General features: G+C 35.5%; 1 protein-coding gene across 1 annotated transcript; it reads left to right on the forward strand.

Moving 5' to 3' along the window:
* Window positions 1-1279: 1279 nt before the first annotated feature.
* Window positions 1280-13425, forward strand: parp11 (poly(ADP-ribose) polymerase family member 11). The gene is made up of 8 exons (XM_088646991.1): window positions 1280-1802; window positions 5196-5315; window positions 5402-5522; window positions 7103-7178; window positions 7772-7844; window positions 9810-9940; window positions 11140-11291; window positions 12662-13425. Exons 2-8 carry the CDS (start codon window positions 5199-5201, stop codon window positions 12982-12984), a joined length of 993 nt encoding a protein of 330 aa, XP_088503117.1. The 5' UTR covers window positions 1280-1802; window positions 5196-5198; the 3' UTR covers window positions 12985-13425.
* Window positions 13426-18321: the final 4896 nt, after the last annotated feature.

Here is an 18321-nt window from a genome sequence, read left to right on the forward strand (position 1 = left end):
CTTTCATAGTCTACTTCTACTTTTTGCAACTTTTACTTATTTACTTATTTATAACTTTTCCCTTTTTACTTTTATTACAGTACAATTACAGTACAAACCTTAATTGTAGAATCAAGACTTTAAATTGGAGATTTAAAGTCAAAATATAATACATTCACCAAAATATATTTACTGGTTGTTCTATCACATCAGTTCCCTTAACTACAGTACTGTTTGAGTTTAATCGGTAAGAACACCTACCCTAGTGAGTTCCTTTATAAAATGTGTTAAAAGGCAATTATTTCTATTTCAATGTTTGTATTTTTAGCTTTTGCATTTTATATCACTATACCCCAATTTATGTATGAAAATATATTGATATCTACAGGAAATGTATTGCCACCTTTGCTAGATGTCTTCCTCTTCTCAATATACGGTATGCTGTATCACACAACATCTACTAATGCGTGCATTAAGTGGTCTATAGTATACACCTTTTGTTATTCCATTTTTTCTAGTTTAACCCATATAGATTCTATACTGTCCTTATCCTATTTCTTCAGTTCTCTAGTTTGCGGGTTATTTCTGATATATAATTCCACTCTGCCACACCTTCCTAAATTCTAATTCCTACCTATACTGTAAGTTGCATTATTGATGAATTCCTAAGATTATTGCATTTTATTTTGTATGCTTCTGGTATTGAGGTACAGTATAAGGATTTCCAATTGGATATTTTGTTTCAGTTAGTTGTTAGTGTTCTTTGGACTTTTCTGATGACACCTAAAATAATTTCAATATAACGAATAATCTATGTGCCCATGTGCTGTAGCACGAATTATTATTTTTTTTACAGAATCTCCTTATTTCAACAGTTGTTGGCTTTAGGGACAGTACTCATCAGCTTTAAGACATACAGTACAGTATGATTTAAAGTCAATGGCATACAGTAGAACATATTACATTTAAAAAGGTCATATCTGTCTGTGCTCTTTAAGACCTTATGACCACGACATAACATTTAATTGCCTAATTAATTGTGAAAAATCACTGTCAATGTGGGTGTTTTGTATTTGATTCACTTTCTCTCATACAATGAAAAAAATACGCTACAAACGGTACAAATATTTTCAAATTATTGCATTGTTGCAATTGTTTCGTTTTTTTCAAACGAAATGTGTGACTCTAGTTACAGTATGTTTAGTTAAGTTTTATGCCATCAATCAGTATTTTTCTTAAAGATTTTGTTTTTAATTTAAAAACCTAAATTGGAAAACGGTCACTTTGAAAGCGACGTGATAATTCAAGGAAAATCAATATAACCTCGAACGCATATAGAAAACGTGCAGTATTCGAGTAAAACTGTGGATTTTGGATTTTCACAAGAATCACAGACAAAAGCAAATTATCTAGACTGCCGCAAGCTAGCTTTTATACCAGACCAAATGTTTCAAAGCAGATAATCGGCGCGGCTCTAGAGCTCTTCCGCTTGTTAAATTCATGTTGCCAATCACTTTCATTTCTTGGAAAATTGCAACATTAAATAATCAGGAAAACTTTGTTTTACTAATATTGTATCGCTGAAGGTCAATTAGATTTAAATAATATTCTCTTCTTATGTTGTTGCTTTCAATTGATGATGTACTTTCTCCTTAGATATTGTTAGAATTGTTTAACGTCATGTATGAAAAAGCAGCCAACAAGCGAGAAATAGAAACTGAAGATGGTACGGCTTTTTGGAATCGAGCAGGACGTGTAGTATTCTAGTCACAACAGAACTGCGGAACTGTTTCGGTGCGCAAATCATTGATTAAGAACAGAAGGTAAAGAAATATATAATTACTGTATGTTTGAAATAATGATTTAGTAATGACTCACACAAGGCAAAATAGAAAAGGGATATACAGTACAATGTCGTATTGTATTTGTATTTTGTATTTTTATTGTAGTTGTATTTCTTAGTTATACAGTACGTGTACAGTACTGTAATACAGTATGAGTACTTTCAGTATAAAAAAATTAACCTACTGTATACAATAAGAACAGGTGTCACAGGTGTTATTGGGACTATTATCAATGACAGGTTTGGTTTGAGGAAATATTATTTTGATTTAGGTCTTGAGAATTATCCTCCTTCGGAATACAGAATTCCGTCTGGAGATGTCTATAGATAGATGAGAAGGTTCTACAGGACATATTTCATTGAAGTAAACTAATTAAAATACGGTAGATGAAAGAAAATAAAAAGTTTGAAGAGTTGCTGTACTTAAAAACAGCCCTTAATGGGTAATTGCACTTTACATCCTGGTTAAGCCATCAGTTTGGAAATTACAGAAACACATGGTGAAGAGGTATGGTAATGCTATTTATTAATGTTATTTAAGCAGCTGTCATGTATAGAAAATCAATTCATGTCTGTTGCAAAACTTCAGTGTTTTCAGAAAGTACTCATCTGTCACGTATCGCTTGTTTATTTGCCATGATAGTCAGGAATCTGTGAATCACACTTGATCCCCTCCTGTCTTTTAAATCATGAGAAAACTCTGATTAAACCCTCTTTTCGTCAACTTAGAAATATTGACCACATTAGGCATTATCACATAGTGTACTATGCTGAATGCTTGATTTGTGCATTTATAACATCAATGTGCTTGATTTCTGCAACTCTTTGCTCTTTGTGGTCCCTAGCACTGTTCTCAGTAAGCTGCAATATTGGTTGCCTATAAAGTCAAATATTTTCTATTTTCTGACCTTTAAGGCTCTTAAAGCAGCCAGCAGCCATATCACCCTGCAACTCACAACTGGCAACCCACTGAAACTAAGCAGGTGTGAGCCTGGTCAGTACCTGGATGGGAGACCTCCTGGGAAAAACTAAGGTTGCTGCTGGAAGAGGTGTTAGTGGGGCCAGCGGGGGGCGCTCACCCTGCAGTCCATGTGGGTCCTAATGCCCCAGTATAGTGACGGGGACACTATACTGTAAACAGGCGCCGTCCTTCGGATGAGACGTAAAACCGAGGTCCTGACTCTCTGTGGTCATTAAAAATCCCAGGGCGCTTCTCGAAAAGAGTAGGGGTGTAACCCCGGTGTCCTGGCCAAATTTCCAATTGGCTCTTACTAATCATGGCCTCCTAATAATCCCCCTGTATGAATTGGCTACATTACTCTGCTCTCCTCCCCACTGATAGCTGATGTGTGGTGAGCGTTCTGGCGCACTATGGCTGCCGTCGCATCATCCAGGTGGATGCTGCACATTGGTGGTGGTGGAGGGGAGTCCCCATTACCTGTAAAGCGCTTTGAGTGGAGTGTCCAGAAAAGCGCTATATAAGTGTAAGCAATTATTATTATTATTATTAAACAATCTGCCTAAAGTCATACATCTCTGAACCCCTTCATGTTTACACTCCTTCCTATAGGATCCATTGAGTTGAGGCTGGTCCTTTGCTCATTCCACCTAGGACTAAATCTTGGACTTTCGGTGACCATGCTTGTTTTGCCCCTGCTCTATTGTTATGGAATGCCCTTCCTACGACTCTTTGAGGAACAAATTCTTTGACTCTTTTCGAATCTAAACTTAAAACTCACCCATTTCTAGGGCCTATGTCTGATTGCCTTACAGTTTATTCTCTAGTCTGATTAAACAAATATTGAATTCTTTAGTCTGGGTGGAGAGTGCTATGCCTAGCTTATATTGGACTATATACAGTAGTGCTATATAGCTTATATTATATTGGACATAACCTGTGTTACATCCATACCAGGAAGCATTGTGGTGGCAACATTAACTTATGAGATGCTTTTCAGAGAGAGGCACTGGGGCCAAATGCAGCCAAGTCCTTGAGTAGGACCTGGTTTAGTTGTTAAAATACCCTAGACAGGGACAAATATTCCAAAAAGAGACCAACCTCAAGCATACAGCCAAAGCACAACCAGAGCAGCTTCAGAAAAAGAAGGTGAATGTCCTTGAGTGACCCTGCCAAAGCTTAGACTTGAATCCCCTTGAGAATCTGTGAAAGGATTTGAATAATTCTCCCAATCCAACTTGACACAGCTTGATCAAATCAGGAAGTAGAATGGACAAAAATCCTAAAAATCCAGATGTGCAAAGCTGATATAGAATTAACCAAAAAGACTCAAAGTTGTTATTGCTGAAAAAGCCGCTTCATTGGATTGATACTCCAGTAAATAATGGTAATGGTAATTCCATTCTCCATAACGTGTTTGTTAAACTATAAAAAATTATCCTTTTAAATTGTTATGTACTGTATGTTGTGTGAAGCATGGCAAAAAAATAATTGCCTTAAAGCCTGTCTTTGTAGCACAACCATATTTGTAATTGTTCAGGGGGGAAGAATACTTTCTGAAGGCAGTGTAAATATACATTTAAATGTCAATATAAATTCCTATTTTACAGGGATTAGTCATGCATTGGCATCCAAAGTTGTGCCTCAAGTGTCCCATTAGAATGCATTAGCAATCCCCAGATAAAGAAATTATAGCAAACTGAATTCACTGACTGCATTTTGATACAGTCAACAGCTATTTTCCGTGTAACCCATGTCGACACTTAAAGGGAGATCTTTTCTTTATACAGGATTTTACTAGCTGTCCATAAAATAGTCATAATTTAGGAGAAATGTAATCTTTGGATACTGTATTTATTATCCAGATAAACAGCAAGCTTTGAGCAACAATGGCGGTACAATGGCGGTCCAGAACTCACACTGTATTATTTTCATCTGGTAGTGGGTCACTTTCAGGCTAATGAGCAAACTCATGCTAAATGTAATGATCTTTCAATAAACAAACAATCTTCAAATTAATAAAGTTTGAATTTATACCAGCAGAATTTTACTGGGTTAGTTTTCTTCTTGTTTTTTTTTTTCCATTTGCTCGATCTTTTGTCTTTCTAGCATTACAAACTGATATTGGAGTTGTAGGCAATAATGTGCGATTTTCTCCAAAGATTGTTCAAGTCAGATTTATCGTTCAGTTACTTGACATTGGGTTAGAATATTGTACAGCAAAAAGGTGAAAAAACAATGAGACAATGGAGTATTTTCTGATATGGATAAACTAACCACTGGATTTCTAAAGACAAATATTTATTTTTCTTTGCGTCCACACAGTATTAAAAATTAATCCCACTGCTGCTTGTTCGATCTGCTGATGTGACTGATGTCATGTGTGTCCTTGATATCTTATGTTCTGATTTCCAGACCATGTTTGCCACAGGAAGAGGTCAAGATGACTTCGCAGAGGTTGAGGATATGGACACTTCAGATACTCAGTGGTGCTGGTTTTATCTGGCTGATTGTGGGGTTTGGCATATGTTTGAGGTATCTAGTATTGCATTGCAATATATTCTGTTAATTTTGAACATACAGTTCTACAATGTGCAGTTGCTGTTTTCGTTTTTTAATAGGTTGACTCAAGCTCAACATGCAACATGACAAGTGAGGTCATTGAGAAGCACTACAGAAGCAACCAGCAAGGTGTTGTCGAATTCTCTACAGCCAAATATACATATCTGTTGGATTTTTCAGGTATTTCATATTCATTACTATTTTATGTATTTCATAAATTAACTTATTGACAACAGATTTCAACTTAAATTTGTGTATTATTGTTGGTGTTCATTTGATAGCAAATTTCTTTCCATTGAATACAGTACTACATGCATTTATATACCAAAGGAGATATTGTATTTCCCAGGCAAAAATGAACGTGGTGTGCATTTGAATGTAAGGAAATATCTTTGATTGAAGAAAAAAGCATTTGCCTAATGCAGATGAAGAGCTTTGGTTAATAAATTATCCAGGTCAGTGCCCACATTAAGCAGTTGCCCACTCCAAACTTTGGGCTGAGATTAATTTTTTTTTCTTGTTACAATCAGGAAATTATGCTATTAGGAATAACTATGAAAATGTATTGTTGGGGTTTATAGTATTGTGTTTGCTTATTTTTGTTTTTGTTTTTCATGCTGCATTGAATTTGTTTTACTATTAGGAATGACGTTATACACTACTGTACATGGTATGTACAGTACCCTAAAAGAAAGTATACAACTGAAAGAAGGCCAATTGGCACATCTATTGCAGCCTGTTACTAGTTACTAGTTTATGAGCCAAGGATCTCATCTAGCCATTTCATGAAATAAGCCTGTTTTCAACATTATGCCTGGGTAAAATGCTTGTTTAATACTTTAATACTACATCCTTCTGGGTAAGAAAGTGTCTCTTCTTTTTGGTTTTAATTGCACTTCCAGGTGGTGTTCTCTTCTGTTCTTTAGTTTGTGTTGCACTGTTCATACTGAAAAAATCCACTGTATGTGAGCGAGACAGCACCTTGTTATCTGATCTTGTCAGGTCATCCCTCTTCTTACCTTCCCATTTCGAGGGAGAACCAAGTTGCTGCTGTAAATTGTGGTCGTGGTTCGTGGAAATGGGCAATTTTCCAATTATGGATCAGTATTTCCAAAGAAAATGTCATGCCACCATATGGAGACCAGGAACATTGTGCTGTAGGAGTTGGCATCCTTTGAATGAGACATCCTGACTATTTGGCTTTTAAAGCTCCTGTTAGGAAGAGAAGGGGTGTTAATCGTGATGTAATGACTAAATGTCAGTACTGTAGGTGCTTGTTTAATCTGTCTACCTGAAGTTCAATTTACCCATTAATTTAGTTGAAGTAAATGCTCACTTCTCTGCCTGATCTTCTAATGTATGTAATGGGGTTGCTGGTGGTGCATGATGGCTGCTGCGTGTCACACAGGTACCTGTATGTGTCGGACTTCAGTGGTGGGTGAAGTCAGTCCCTTTCTATATTTAAAGCTCTTTGGGATTCTTTCAAATAAAAAGGACTACATACAGTAAATTCAATGAATTGATTTAATTAATTCCATATGCATGATTGAGTAGAGGTTAAGAGATTAAAGTCTTTGCTTGGGTTATTACTGTTAAGTCAGAAAAGGAGGAAGATCAATGACACAATCGATAATACAATAGTTCACAAGGCAAACATATTTGCATATTCTGATTCATCTTTCCAAAGAAGCTACTGGAATATTAGCTATTTGAGGTATTTAAGCATGTTTTTTGTTTGTGTGTTTTTTTGCCAACCTAAGTGATGAAACAGACAAACACAAAAACTGGAAAACAACGCCCGATCAAGCGTGCACTTTATTCTGTGACTGCTTTCAGGTATGGAACTAAATCTTGGTGGGGATTTGGCTTGGAGCACTCAAATATCATTATTGCTTTTACTAGCTTTACTATTTTACTAGAATTTAAACTTATTCTCTCTAAACCATGATCTATTTTCTTATAGTGGGCAAAAGTTGTGTTTTTTTCATCTATCCATTATCAGATTGCTGAACCAACTATTTCAGAAGGTAAACAAAACGGTCCTAAGTAACTGTGTGGGCCTTATAAATGCTGTATATACATACAATAATGATAGGCTTCAGTCAGGTCTTTGTTTTTTGGTCATTTATTGAGGATTCTGCACCTTCTTTTGACTTTTATGGGGTGTTTTACAAGTTCCCAAGTGAATTACTGCATTGGAAATGAGAGATGATCAGTGCAGATCTTTTGGCTAGATCATCAGTGCAGTTTTCATTTGTACTGTATACTGTGTGAATGTGTCTTAATAGAACCCGGTGGAGGGTTTTAGTCAGGTACAGAAAATATAAGATGATGACAGCTTGTCTCTTCTTATTCTTTTTGCTTTTTTTAATTTATCATCATTTGTAGAATCACAATTAACCATACATTTTTTTTCTTTAAACATATAGGTTTATATGTGATAATCTTGCTTTGCCAGTTCCTTCTCATTGGGAATTTGTTGACACAGATCAACCCTACCAGGTAAGAAAACATGGCAATTTGAAAAAAATGATATTTTGTGTTCAAATCTTATTTAACTTGCAATTCTATATTGCATTAAGATAGCATTAACCCAACATTAATTAAACACAAAGACGTACTGTAAATGGATCTCTGGATGTTATTTTAGGATTACCTTTTACCTCTTTTATTATTCTCCTTGTGGCCCTGGGTGAAATTTTAGGAGGATGTCCACTTCTTGGCAGGGTTGCCATTGTTTTAAATGCTTTCCACTTGTATACTATGTGCCTAACAGTGGATTAAAAGAGTCTGAATCTTTTTGAAATGGCTTTATAACCTTGTCCAGATTGATGAGCATCTACTACAGTTCTGCTGATGTTTCCTTAGTTCGAGGCATGATGCTAGACTCGTAGGAAGAGTAACTCACCTGCTTTCTTGCAATTATTTATGTTTGTTCCTCCCTAACACATCATTTCAGATCTTTAATTTCATTGGTTACCTCAGTTAATTGGTTAAAACTGTCATTGACCCACCTGATCCTGCTTTACTTTGATGTAAGTCATATAACTATTTTTACACCTGCACAATTTCTGTTAACTGTGTGTATTATTTTGCTGCATGGACATTTGCTTTCAAAACACTCAAATTGGTGAATAATTATACTTTATTTTAATTAGGAAGTGACAACGTCTGATTATATATGCATTTTGTGGTTAAAAATCGCAAATTATGCAATGGGTTTTACAAACTTTCAAGCATGACTGTATATATTTGGATATTTTTAGTATAAAAAAGTATATTATTTGGCAGTGGCTCTGTGGCTAAGGATTTGTGCCTGTGGCTGTAATAGTTTTTTATCCCGAGGCCGGCAGAGGAATCCTACTCAATTGGGCCCCTGAGCAAGGCCCTTAACCCCAACTGCACCAGGGGTGCTGTAGAAACGTCTGACCCTGCACTCTGACCCCAAGCTTCTCTCCCTGTCTGTGCTGTGTGTCTCATGGAGAGCAAGCTGGGGTATGTGAAAAGACAAATTCCAAATACAAGAAATTGTATATGGCCAATAAAGTGATCTTAAATGTTTTTCAGTTCCATAAAGCAGAGTTAGTAGTTGAATAGATTTAGTTCAAATACTGTAGGCAGCTGCGTCAGCATGCATAAGCTGCAAAGGAACAAGTAAAGGTTTATTTCATGCTGAAATATTCTTTGGGTGTGAAGAAGAAGGCTCCGCAGATTAAACGTTGTATTTCTTTTATTCTCTTTTCAGCATGGAATAAACCCCTTACTTGTTCTGCTGAATAGATTTGTCATGTACTTGTATGTTTTTTTGGTAATTAGAACATCATAGTAGCAGTTAGTGTTGCTGCCTTACAGCTCTCGGGTCTGGATGTGTTTCTGTGTGGAGTTTGCCAAGTACTTTCTCCCACCTTCAAAAGACACTGTACAGGTTAATGTGTGTTTGTTTTGTGTGGCCCGCGGTTGGTTGGTGTTCCATCCAAGAAATAGTCCTGCTTTGCACCCCGTTTCAGAAACAGAGTCTGGTTTGCCATGAGCTTTATGAAGAACAAGTAGATTTCTGATGAAAGGATGGATATTTACTGTAAAAACACATAACTGAATGGTCTTTGATACACTTAAATTTTTCCTTAAATATTGTTTAGCTATTTTTCCTATAAAGTGGAATGTACTGTAATTTAACATAAACAACACAATGTTGCTGAAGCCCTGTATTACCTTTAAGGCTACAGTGATTTGTATAGCAGCCAAAGATGTTAAATGTTAGGCCTTCTTAGAAAAAATGCAAAACTCATCACTTTGCATTGGGTCAGATATATTTTTTTCTTGTATTAAAAAAAAAGTTTGAACAATAAAAGAGTCATCCAAAGTCTTGTACAACAAAGTACAAGTCTTGTACCACAAACCTGTGCCCCGGAGAACAAATTTAATCAAAAATAATGCTTTTACTCCTTGTCTTCCTATCTCTTCCAGGTGGTCAGTTTGCGTAGAGACACCTATGAATACAAAGAGGTAGCCAGACTGTTTGATAGGACAATGACTTCAGTGATGATTCAGGCAATTAAGAGAATTCAGAACTTAGACCTATGGGAGTTTTTTTGCAGGTAAGTATTATGAATAGTTATTCTGTGGTTATTGATACTGTTGTAACAGAAAGAATAAGGTTCTGGATCCCGAGATGAAGTTAAACAGATGAGTTTATTGCATGCAAGGAACAATACAGCCAAAGTCTTGTTTCCCGCAAGAAACAACAAAACCGAAATATTGTTCAAAGTGCCGGTACAAACTTTAGGCTTATATAGTCCTTCCTTGCTGCTCTGACATCATTCGTTCTTATGGTAAAGAGGGGGGTCATGGTATTTGGCCAGTTAAGAGACCCTGGCCAAACGGTCAGTTTAAGATTACGTCCCCAGGGGGTTCTTAGCTGGCATCTGGAATCCTTATCAGTTAACCCCCTTTCCTGCCATAAACTCCAGCTTGTTGTTTAGAAGTCTAAACCTCATACAGAAAAGGATTTAATTTAAACCCGTCTTCACATCTTTCTTCAATACTATGTCAACATGTACTATCAATATTAATAATACATCAGTGTGTTTATTTAGATATTATTGGAGAAATTAGAATAACTCTGTGGTGAACCAGATCCTAACAGGAGTAGTAGACACCTTAAACAAGGTGGGGCCACACTGTGAATGGGACACCAGTGCATCACATAGACACAGATAAATTGGAATTATAATAGTCTGTATTTTATAAAACACTGTACATTGAAATTCTTTGAAAGAAGAGGAGAGGATAATCATTTGAAAAAAGACCAGCAATGTAGGAGAGAACAAGCCATTCGAGGCCATGAATGTCAGATGTTTTAGGATCAATTTGAAACTCAATTGTAACACAATGCACAGTTAGAAAAAGAGACTTATTGACATCCGACTGAGACATAACCCTGGCTACTCTGTTCTGAACATGTTGTACTAAGTTTAGACAACTCTTCAAACTCCTTTTAAGAGTGTGTTACAGTTATCTGTATTAGAAAATACATAAATGTTTCACTTTCACCACATAAGCCACAGGTAGAACATAATGCAGCAAGGAATTATCCCTAAATTGGAAAATCAATGTACTGGTCAATAGGGGCCTTGAATAGCCAATATTTTTTTCATTTTAGAGTAAAACTTAAAGTGTTCCTCATCAACAACTGTTCTCAAACTGTTAGGATTTACAGCATGCAGTAGATGCATAAAAAAAATAACCTTAGTCATAATCTAAGAAACTTTCCTTACATTAAGTTCTTTTTCTAAAGGAAAAAGGCCCAACTGAGAAAGATAAAACATGCTGAAGACATCGAAGAAAGAATGCTGTTCCATGGCACCAGCCCTTATGTAACCCATGCGATATGCACACACAATTTTGACTGCAGGTTAAGTGGCAGCCATGGGCATGTTTTCGGAAAAGGTAGGCAGATGTTGAGGTTTTCCCAAAAGTGATTAGCGGAGAACACTTGTTCTGTTAGTTATTTTTATTTCTGAATTGACCATAAGAAGATGGACATTTGTGTCATCAAAAATCAAGATTACCCAGTGGGATTGTCCAGGCATATGGAATTTTAAAATCTGACTGCAGATTTTTGTTCTGAAGTCTTTTTTCTTCAAGTGTTTTTATCTCATTTAGAGAAGAATATTTTCTCTTTCTAAAAAAACACCTAACATGAATAGTTTCACAATATTTAAACTCCATCAAGATCCTATTACAAAATGAATTGTCTTTGATACCGTAGTGCTCTGTAAAGATATTTTCAGTTTAGCAGCATGTAAATGCATCTTGAGTCTTCTTGTTGCTCAGAATCAAGTTTATTATCCTGCAATGCCTGTGTTTGTGGTTTCATGACAAGACATTAAGCTCTCAGATATATCACATTCTAATCACTGTTTATCATACTAATGATTTTCTACTTTAAATTACAATGAGGTTTATAAGGACTGGAGGCAAGTTCCAATAAACTCACAAAAGATACTTCCAAGTAAAATACAGGGTATCAGTGAAGAACACATTTTAATCTTAAAAGGTGTGACATGCGTACCTCAAAGATGATTGAAAACTTTGGCTTATGTCTTTATGATTTGAATATGCATATTTTAAAACTGCATATTTGTTCACATTTATCAAATTAAATAGCAATCATATTTTTAAAATTAAATAAAATACAAATTACATGTGTGGCTACATACTGGATAATTAATACTTACTGTGTTGTTACAAATGCAACCACTTAGCATTGCAGTGACGCATTTACAGTACTGTACTGTATACAGTCAAACAAATTTGTGCATCTGCTATGCTTTCCTTTTCTCCCATTTAGCATAGATAATGTTGACCAATCAGATACCTAGATTGAATGACTACATATTAAAGTTCTAAAAACATTATGGAAATTCTAAAACAGAAAGAATAGGGGTCTTGAGTTCTCGAGTAACTTAACCATAAGGCGTTTAAACAAAATACAGGTACTTTTGCCATAAAATTGAACAGTAACCATTTTTAAATTGAAACACAATGTAAAAAATATAAAATGCATCCATCATCACCCCTTCCATACATATATTCAAATTTATTGAAAGTTTTGATTTATGAGCTGAAATATAATGTTTTTGGATTGATTATAAACACAAGAGCTGCTCCTGTGTATTTATCTGTACTTCATTTACAGTAGCTTCATTCAGGTCTTTTAATAAAATACTTTAGAACATCAAGTAATTATTATGTATGTATAGAAATATTGTACATGTTTTTTTTTTAATTTGGATGTCTTTTTTTCCTTTTTTTAGGAGCATATTTTGCAAGACATGCATCCTACTCTAAGAAATACTGCTGTACTACTCAAAACCACATCAGAACTTTAGAAAACTACAGTGTGGCAAAGCCAGCACCTCTGCCTGAGAATACACCTCCCTTTAAGGCAATGTTTCTCGCTCGAGTGCTTGTTGGCGATTACACCATGGGAAAGGAGACCTATTACCGACCTCCATCCAAAGACAAAAGCACTGTGAACCTCTACGACAGCTGTGTGGATGACATCACACATCCAAATATTTTTGTGATCTTTGATAGTAATCAGATATATCCAGAATATTTAATAGAGTTTTATTGAATGAATGAGGTTTTTTTCCCCAATGCTTTAATTTGTTATCAGATTATTATGTTTAAATAATCAAAAAAGACATACTGTACCTTAGATTGCAGTTTTGTCAGTTATTTTCTTCTAAAGGATTTTTTTGATTTGTGGTAGTATTAGGCGTATACAATTGATAGACCTCTAAAGACTGTATTAGTTATTTTTATTTTTGCAAAGAAATTTACTCACAAATAAACTATTTTTGAATGGTGTAAAAAAGAAAAGAGACAAATGCATTGTATTACTGCAACAGAAATTTTAATACACAGAATGGCTTACATTAAAATACATGTAGCCTCTCTCAGTTCCATTTTTTTCCTGTCATGGAATGTTTTTTTAATGTGCCTTAGTCATAGAGAAAGAAATGTATTGTTCTTTTTGAATCAGTAAAGCAGTTAGATTTAGTAGTTAGTAGTTGATCCAAGGATCTCATCCAGCTGTTTCATGAAAGAAACCTGGACATCAGCTTCCAGAACAATCCTGGGTAACTTGTTCCATGCTCCTACATCCCTTGGGTGAAAAAGTGCCTCATGTTCTCAGTTTTAAATGCACTTTCATGTAGTTTCCATTGTGTCTTCTGGTTCGGATTTGCCTGTCCAAAATTCCTCCTGGCCTTTACTGTCACGATTATAGTCCCCCCTCCTTAAGGGTGCTCCAACCCTTTCACTTTAGACTTAATTCTGTGCACCTGATCCCTTTTTCCAGACCACCTTATCTGTATACAGTATCCACTTGGTGAGGTTATTCAATCTTTCACAGATGATACACAGCTTCATATTTCTGATAGCCGTTATGACACTTATTCTTTGAAAGGTTAATTCAGGTATTGTACTAATAATAGATGTCTCATTTTGATGACATTTAACTTCTTTCACCAGGTTCAGGTTGAAAATTCAAGTTCTGATTCAACATATTCACTTTGAAATAATGTGTATATTCTTAATACAACAAAATCAAAATGAAGAAAACAAATCATTGACTTTTGCAAAGCACTTTACAGTAAGATAATGAGATGATAAAAAAAAAAGTTTGATGATTTCTCAAGATGGTTTTGAATACAAATGGTATCACCACTATACCAAAACCACCTAAGCCACAGATCCCATTCAAAAGTACTTGCATCTGTAAAAGTATATTAATGCAACAGAATGGAAATGTTGCCTTTCTATATTGTTCATTATGCCAAGGCATTCTACTCACTTTTCAAAACTGAAAACAATACGTTTCATAAGCAAAAATGCCCACCTGTTACCATTAATTACACAAAATGGACAATTTAAACAACATTTCTATTTCAGCAGCTTTTTAGAAGTACAGTATTTCATATATAATCTGTACCAATAAAAAGAAAACCCTACAGCAGATTCTATTAGAATTTGCTTGACTTTGCTTTTCAGTAAGTGTACTAGAACACCAGTTTAAACCCACTATCATACAGTATATTAGACCATACTGATTAGCCTGCTTGATTATGATATTATGAAAAGGTAAGATACAGTATTCCCTCTGAAATTATTAGAATTCACACCTAATTTTAGTTTGTTATGACAATGTGAGCATTCATCAATTTGCATGCATAAACATGTACAGTAATCTGCCCATCCTCAACCTTAATCAAAGCCCGAATGCTTTAGGCTTAAACATTTTACTTCAAATGTGTCTGAATAAGTGAACATATTAGTATACTAGTATTCAAATTTAACTTTAACACCCTTTATAAATGTTTCTTTAACCCTACTTTTGATGTATGAGGCTTTCTGAATCTTCAATCAACTGTAAGAACATTATTGACCATCGCCAAGCTTTAATGCAGTGACAACTTCTGACAGTAAACTTCAACCTTTAGTGAAGTGGAATTCTCATAACCACACCTTAAACCAAGTTAATTACATTCAGATCTACAATTTGTAGACAAACATTACCAATGGTGGATGCTGCCCATTGGTGGTAGTGGAGGGGAGCCCCATTGCCTGTACATGCTTTGGGTGGAGTGTCCAGAAAAGCTCTATAAGATAAGATCACTTTATTAGCCATATAAAATTTCTTGTATTAGGAATTCATCTTTTTGCATACCCAAGCTTGCTCTCCATGAGACACAGACACACAGACAGGGAGAGAAGCTTGGGGTCAGAGTGCAGGGTCAGCCATTGTACAGTGCCCCTGGAGCAGTTGGGCTTAAGGGCCTTGTTCTGGGGCCCAATGGAGGAGGATTTCTCTGCCAGCTGCTGGATTTGAACTGACAACCTTCCAGCCACAGGCACAGATCCTTAGCCACAGTGCCACCACTCCACCCCCTCATTACTCTAATCATTATTGAGTAATGATTAGAAACAGGTGCATTTTCACATGGGTTTTTGTGTATGTAAGGATGTGCAGGACTTAAGATTAGTAATTGAAGTTCTTATTTTGTAGTTGTTTATGTTACTTTATTAAGAAGTCTTTTTGTCTTGTTAAAAATTAAAACCAGGAATCCTCCTGGAATAATGTCCATCTGAGTTCACAGTGTACTACTGTATGTGCAAAGTTCCCCTGAGCCATATGCCGAAAAGCACAGACCTACAGTACCACATTATACTGTACATCCACACTCAAAATGTATTGGTGATATGATGACTAATTATTGAATTAATATAGTTTTATGATTTAAACTGGATACCCTATACTGGGGTGGTGAGGATCAAAGATTATCTGTATGTCCTAAAAAAATAGAATAAATTGAAAATCGAACCACGCCACCTGTACCTGTTTGCCTTGAGTGTGTGCAGTTTATACACATGGAATTTTGTTGGGTTTTTTTTCCTGTGGTATGTTTTTCTTTTAATTCAACATTTAAGTCTAAACTACAGCAATCTGTTGTAATATTAAACTACAGGCTCTGTTTCAGTTTCTGATATATTAAATGTGAGATGATTTCCTCATGATTTACTTAAAACCAAATGAAAAACAACTTGATTTGGCTTATCTCTGCATATTCTTCTCTTCTTTTCTGTGCTTCCTTTTCTCAGTGCCCAATAGGTATGTCCTTTTGGAGGACAAAGTGTGTTTACCAGTTGCAACTACATGATTTTAATTAATTTAATTTCATCAGCAGGTGTACCAGTAGCTGAAGCCACACTGATATTATCTTATGGCAACCACATCTTATGGCAAGAGTCATTTACTACATCAATAGTGAAATAAACCACTACACTTACACTCAAAACTATTAATATTATAATTCTTACAGGCTAGATTAGCAGCAACAGAAAGAGCCCCTGGAGGGAATTTTTTTTTTTACATTTGAATTTTAAAAAACTGTGTTGCACATTGAGGGGGCAGTAGCCTAGTTTTCCTAAACCAAGGGCCACACCTGTACATGGTGATGTACTAATACAGAAGTATTAAGAGCTGATTTTAAATGCATCCATTTAACGTATTTAAAGACACTTGTCAAGTCTTAATAATGAAATGTTTAACTTTAGTTCACAGAAAAGCAGGTTCTGGTCTTAAAGGAAATGCCATATACAGTATAGTCAGGATAAAGGAACTTAATCTCTTCGATCTACAACAAGATGGGCTATGAAAAGAAAGGATTATCAGAATCAGCAGTGGATTTGACAAATTGAACCAAAGGATAGATAAGCACAAGCTAGAAAACAGGGACCAGGAATGTGGAGTAAAAATTACCATTGCATTTCAGGTCATCCTGAATTACATGGGGAGAAGTGGTTGGCTAGTATTCACCTACAGTATGTTGTTGAAGATAACGTTCAAGAAGTGCTTTGATAAGATTCCCTAGTGCGTTAGCTACTAACAGCTAATCAATGTGGGAGTAATGACCTTTCCTAGTCTAATCTTACTTACAACACGTTCTAATTGGACTTCTGTAAAAAAAGACACAAACTGAACTGAGGGTAGCAGGACAAAGCCAACAAGAAAACTTGAATTTTCACAAATATGTACAGAACAGTATGTACAGTATGAGCAGTCAAAAAAATCCAAAGAGCCCTTCACACAGATATTTACTGTATGCAGGGTATCCCTGTTCCATCTCTGAAATTCCCTTCTGTTTTTTATACAGTACCCCCACAAGGTGGTGATGTGTCGCAGGAATATTGCTTGGAGGGGAAAAAGGAAAATAACACTAAAACCTGTTCTACTGTCTTAAATTTTACTTTATTTATAATAACTACAAGTTATTTTACAAATAATTAAAAGATAAAAAAAACATTACAGTATGAATGTTCTATGCTCAAACATATTAAAAGCCTAACTTTCTTGTGTTACTGCAACTGCTCTGGTATTCAGTGTGTAAGGTGGCTAATATTTATGGATCTGCAACATCAATGTGTACAATATACTGTAGTTATTTCTAATGAAGTCCATTCTGAATACAGACACCATACTAACATGTTGATATAAAGAAAATATTTTGACAAAAATATGTACAATCTCAAAATAATTTCAGCAATTTTTTGTAGAAAATAAAACACTGTCACATGGTATTGCTGGACTTCAGTGAAGAAGTCTTTCCATTCTGCCATCTTCAGTACACATATCCAGTGAGATATGTTTGATATTATTTAGATGTATCATTGTCTTCTTAATATCTAGTAAAGAATTCCTGAAAAGGGTGTGTATATGCCCTTGTTCATAAGTGAAAAAGCTTTTTTTAACGTCTTGATTATTAGAACAGAAAAAATTAAATAACCCATGTTAAATTAGAAAAATATCTTTGTAATGTATCATAAATAATTACTTTAAGACTAAGATCACTTTATTAGCCATATACAATTTCTTGCATTAGGAATTTGACTTTTTTTATATATATACCCCAGCTTGCTCTCCATGAGACACAGACAGGGAGAGAAGCTTGTGGTTAGAGTACAGGGCCAGCCATTGTACAGTGCTCCTGGAACAATTGGGGGAAAGAGCCTTACTCAGGGGCCCAATGGAGTACAATTCCTCTGGCAGTTGTGGGATTTGAACCAGCAACAGGTGTAAATCCTTAGCCACAGTGCCGCTGCTCCACCCAATAAATAAAGTTAAACTTTATTAGTTAATCATGCAAGCTAACAAGAACCTACTATATTATGAAACGGTGCCAAGTGCTGAGAGATACTGGTGTGTATCAGAAGCTGTTTCATCCTTTCACAGCTCGAGGCCTGAATTCCAATCCACTTCAAGAGAATGGTCAATATTAATTCAGCGCTATAACCGCACACAGATTATTACACAATCTGGCATTAATTCAGTGGTCTGCTAACACAGGACTGAACGGCTGCAAATTAAAGGATTTGCCTTGGCTTAAACAGGCACAAGAGAAACAATTAA

The sequence above is a fragment of the Lepisosteus platostomus genome, chromosome 9 (genome assembly GCF_059453375.1).
Source record: "Lepisosteus platostomus isolate fLepPlt1 chromosome 9, fLepPlt1.hap1, whole genome shotgun sequence".
In the NCBI taxonomy this organism is placed as follows: Eukaryota; Metazoa; Chordata; class Actinopteri; order Semionotiformes; family Lepisosteidae; genus Lepisosteus; species Lepisosteus platostomus.

Coding starts and splice junctions, on each gene's coding strand:
- parp11 (XM_088646991.1), top strand. CDS start 5,199: ATGTTTGCCACAGGAAGAGGTCAAGATGACTTCGCAGAGGTTGAGGAT. Junction 7,845..9,809: donor ACACAGATCAACCCTACCAG/GTAAGAAAACAT, acceptor TATCTCTTCCAG/GTGGTCAGTTTGCGTAGAGA. Junction 9,941..11,139: donor CTATGGGAGTTTTTTTGCAG/GTAAGTATTATG, acceptor CTTTTTCTAAAG/GAAAAAGGCCCAACTGAGAA.